General features: G+C 46.3%; 1 protein-coding gene and 1 long non-coding RNA gene across 2 annotated transcripts in view; one reads left to right on the top strand and one right to left on the bottom strand.

Moving 5' to 3' along the window:
* The window catches only part of col8a2 (collagen, type VIII, alpha 2), a 49,895-nt gene that overhangs the window by 3,444 nt on the left and 43,238 nt on the right, over window positions 1-3,213 (bottom strand). The window contains exon 3 of the mRNA XM_020614222.1: window positions 3-1,170. Within this exon, the coding sequence (XP_020469878.1) occupies window positions 3-1,170 (1,168 nt within the window). The remainder of the gene's footprint in view (window positions 1-2; window positions 1,171-3,213) is intronic.
* The window catches only part of LOC109968160 (uncharacterized), an 18,266-nt gene that overhangs the window by 13,705 nt on the left and 1,348 nt on the right, over window positions 1-3,213 (top strand). The window lies entirely within an intron of this gene.

Raw genomic sequence — 3,213 nt, 5'->3', positions numbered from 1 at the left:
GGCCTGGTGCCCCTATAAACCCTGCCTCACCTTTAGGCCCTGGAGCACCAGTCAGCCCAGGATTCCCAGGTAGTCCAATATGGCCTGCTTCACCTTTGACCCCAGGTTTTCCAGTTGGGCCATTAATCCCAGGGATGCCTTTTTCTCCAGGGATGCTGGGTTTTCCAGGGAGTCCACTGGGGCCTTGATCACCTCTCAAACCAGGCAGTCCTGGAGGACCCTGGGGCCCCAGATCTCCTTTCTGTCCTGGCATTCCATGTTTTCCAGGGAGTCCCATTGGGCCTTGAAGTCCTGATGGTCCTGGTTGTCCATCAAGACCTGGCTCCCCATTTGGGCCCATCATTCCTTGATCTCCTTTGTGCCCTGGGGGACCAGGCAACCCACTGTGGCCTTTGTCTCCTTTTGGACCACTCAGGCCAGGTTTTCCATAGCCAGGAGTTCCAGGAAATCCCGGAGAACCCCTGGGTCCTGGTTCACCTTTTGAACCTAGAGGACCTGGTGCTCCTGGCAGTCCATCTAGTCCAGGCTTCCCTAACCCAGCTGGTCCTGGCAGACCTTGTAGACCTGGAGGACCAGCCTCTCCTGGTTCACCAAGATCCCCTGGAAGTCCTTGGTCACCTTTAGGTCCAGGAAGTCCAGGCAAACCCTTTGGTCCCGGTTTGCCTATACCTGGAAGACCAGGCTGTCCTGCACTACCTTTCAGCCCAGGCGGACCCCTTATACCTGGAAGCCCTGGCTTCCCATTTCCATTTTCACCCTTAATCCCACGCTCACCTGGTGGGCCAGCAATCCCATTTGCTCCTGGTTCTCCCCGAGTCCCAGGGGGACCTCTGATACCTGGAAGACCAGGTTTCCCATTCAGAGACAGGCCAGCTGGGCCAGGGAGACCAGGCTGCCCTGGAGGACCTCTAAGACCTGGTTCACCACGAGGGCCAACTTCACCATTAAGCCCTGGCACCCCATTTGGCCCAGTCTTTCCTGGGAGACCTGGAAGTCCTGGTTTACCAATTCCTGGAAAGCCAGGAGGCCCCTGTGGGCCTGACTGGCCATTGAGACCTGGCTTTCCGAGTCCAGGTTTTCCTGGAAGTCCTGGTGGTCCAGGTGGACCTCTTGGTCCAGGTTTCCCTTGGGGGCCGGGTTCCCCCTTCACTTCCATCATGGGTGGCATATCTAGAAAATGAAAAGATGATCACGGTGGTAGTAAAATAATGTTTTTCAAAAGAAATAGGAAACAGAAAAATAAGAGTTAGACACAAAAGTATGTGTATAGCATTTTCAGAAAAAGAAAAAGAAACTATAAAATGGCTGTGGGTCAAAAATATTATAAAAAAAAAACTTGAATTGATTCATGAAATCATCAGTATTCTACTCAAGTAAGAATAAAATATGGTTGGAAATGTTTGTTCAAATGTAAAAAAAAAAAAAAAAACAACAGAGGCAAACATTTTCACAGAAAATACCTTATTTTCTTAGATTGCAAATAGTGTTTTGGGGTCTTAAAGTACATATGGTTAATTATGTTGAAAAAGATCACCTGACAAGATGTTGCATTTGCTAAGAAAAATTGTACTTTATAGATTTGAGCTAGTAACTGTAACAGGAGCTGGTTAACAGCTTCATTGCTGCTTTCATTTATGGTAATCAACCAGTTACATCCACATAGTTCATTTACAAGCCACCTGGTCTGCCACAGCTGTCAAATCAATTTATCACCAGTGAATTACCTTATTTTAACACCTCCCGCCTGAATGTGTTGTAGTCTCCACTAACTTGGTGATTTTCCCCAGGAGTCTGGCTCTTGGACACCAGTTTGGCACCTGCTACAACTGTGGCGGTATTACTTTTCTGTGTGTTGCTCTCTTCAAGTACTACAATAATGTAAGCTTAGCCACACTAGACAGTGTACTTTATTCAATTTCAGAATTGTTTTTCCTAATAGTATGTATAACAAAGAGTTTTTTTGTAGATATGCGGGGTCCACTATTATTTCTCTGCTGATGTTCACAAGCTGTTGTGTCCGCCTGTCATTTGGTGGAAGTTGCTATACAGCTGTGCTATTTACTATAGACATGAAGCAGGGAAGTCAGCTCAGTTATTACATTATTTTTATACCCACCAGTAGAATGCTGTCTGCTAACTTGGTGGATTTCTCCCCAAACCATGACACTGTGACCAGTTTTGCATTCACAATGGGCTGCAAGCAGGGAGAGGGAGGGCTGGACAGAGAAAAAGTGACTGATTGTAGAGTCTCATACTACTGCTATCTTAATTATAAAGTAATACAAATTGTAGTTTTAAGTTCTTGTTCTCAGTTGTGCTGGAATAACTTTTCTGTTCACCAGATGAATGACTTATGTCAGGATCGGCACGTAAAGCTGCTGCTGATGTCGATGGTGAACTCAGAATCAAAATCAGTTTTATTGGCCAGGTGTGATGGACACACGAGGAATTTGACTCAGGTACATCGGCTCTCAATGTGCAAACAGTAAACCAGCATAAGGCTGTGTAATATAACAAAATAAGCAGTATTAACAGCAATATTGACAGCAACAAACAGTGCAAACAATGCAGAATAAGCAGTATAAACAGACATTAAACAATGCAGACAACAAGGAATGTTCATTGAAATGAGATAAATAGGGATAAAAACAGAGTACTTAAAACTAGAGACCTGTACGGATCTGTATAATCTTTACAATGTATATTTACAGGTATTGCACTGAGGGTTATTGTCCAGTCATACTGTCATGGGTTAAGTGTTCATCAGAGTGACAGCCTGGGGGAAGAAACTGTCTGTGCCTGGTTGTCTTGGTGCACAGTGACCTGTAACACTGTCCAGAAGGGAGGAGTACAAACAGATTGTGTCCGAGGTGTGAGGGGTCTGCAGTGATCCTCTCCACCCTCCTTTTGACCTGTGCAGTGTACAGGTCCTCTATGGAGGGCAGGCTCACACCAATGACCTTCTCTGCAGTCCTGACTGTCTGCTGAAGTCTGTACTTGTCCTGTTTAGTTGCTGAGCCAAACCAGACAGTGATGGAGGTGCAGAGAACAGACTCGATGATTCCTCTGTAGAACTGTATCAGCAGCTCCTGGGGCAGGTCAAACTTCCTGAGCTGGCGCAGGAAGTACATCTTTTGCTGTGCCTTCTTGGTGATGGTCCTGATGTTGGATGTCCACTTCAGGTCCTGGGAGATGGTGGAGCCCAGGAACTTG

This window comes from Monopterus albus, unplaced genomic scaffold (genome assembly GCF_001952655.1).
Source record: "Monopterus albus unplaced genomic scaffold, M_albus_1.0 scaffold143.1, whole genome shotgun sequence".
Taxonomy (NCBI): domain Eukaryota; kingdom Metazoa; phylum Chordata; class Actinopteri; order Synbranchiformes; family Synbranchidae; genus Monopterus; species Monopterus albus.
Note: the sequence above shows the minus strand (reverse complement) of the source record. Positions and strands in the feature narration are given on the sequence as shown.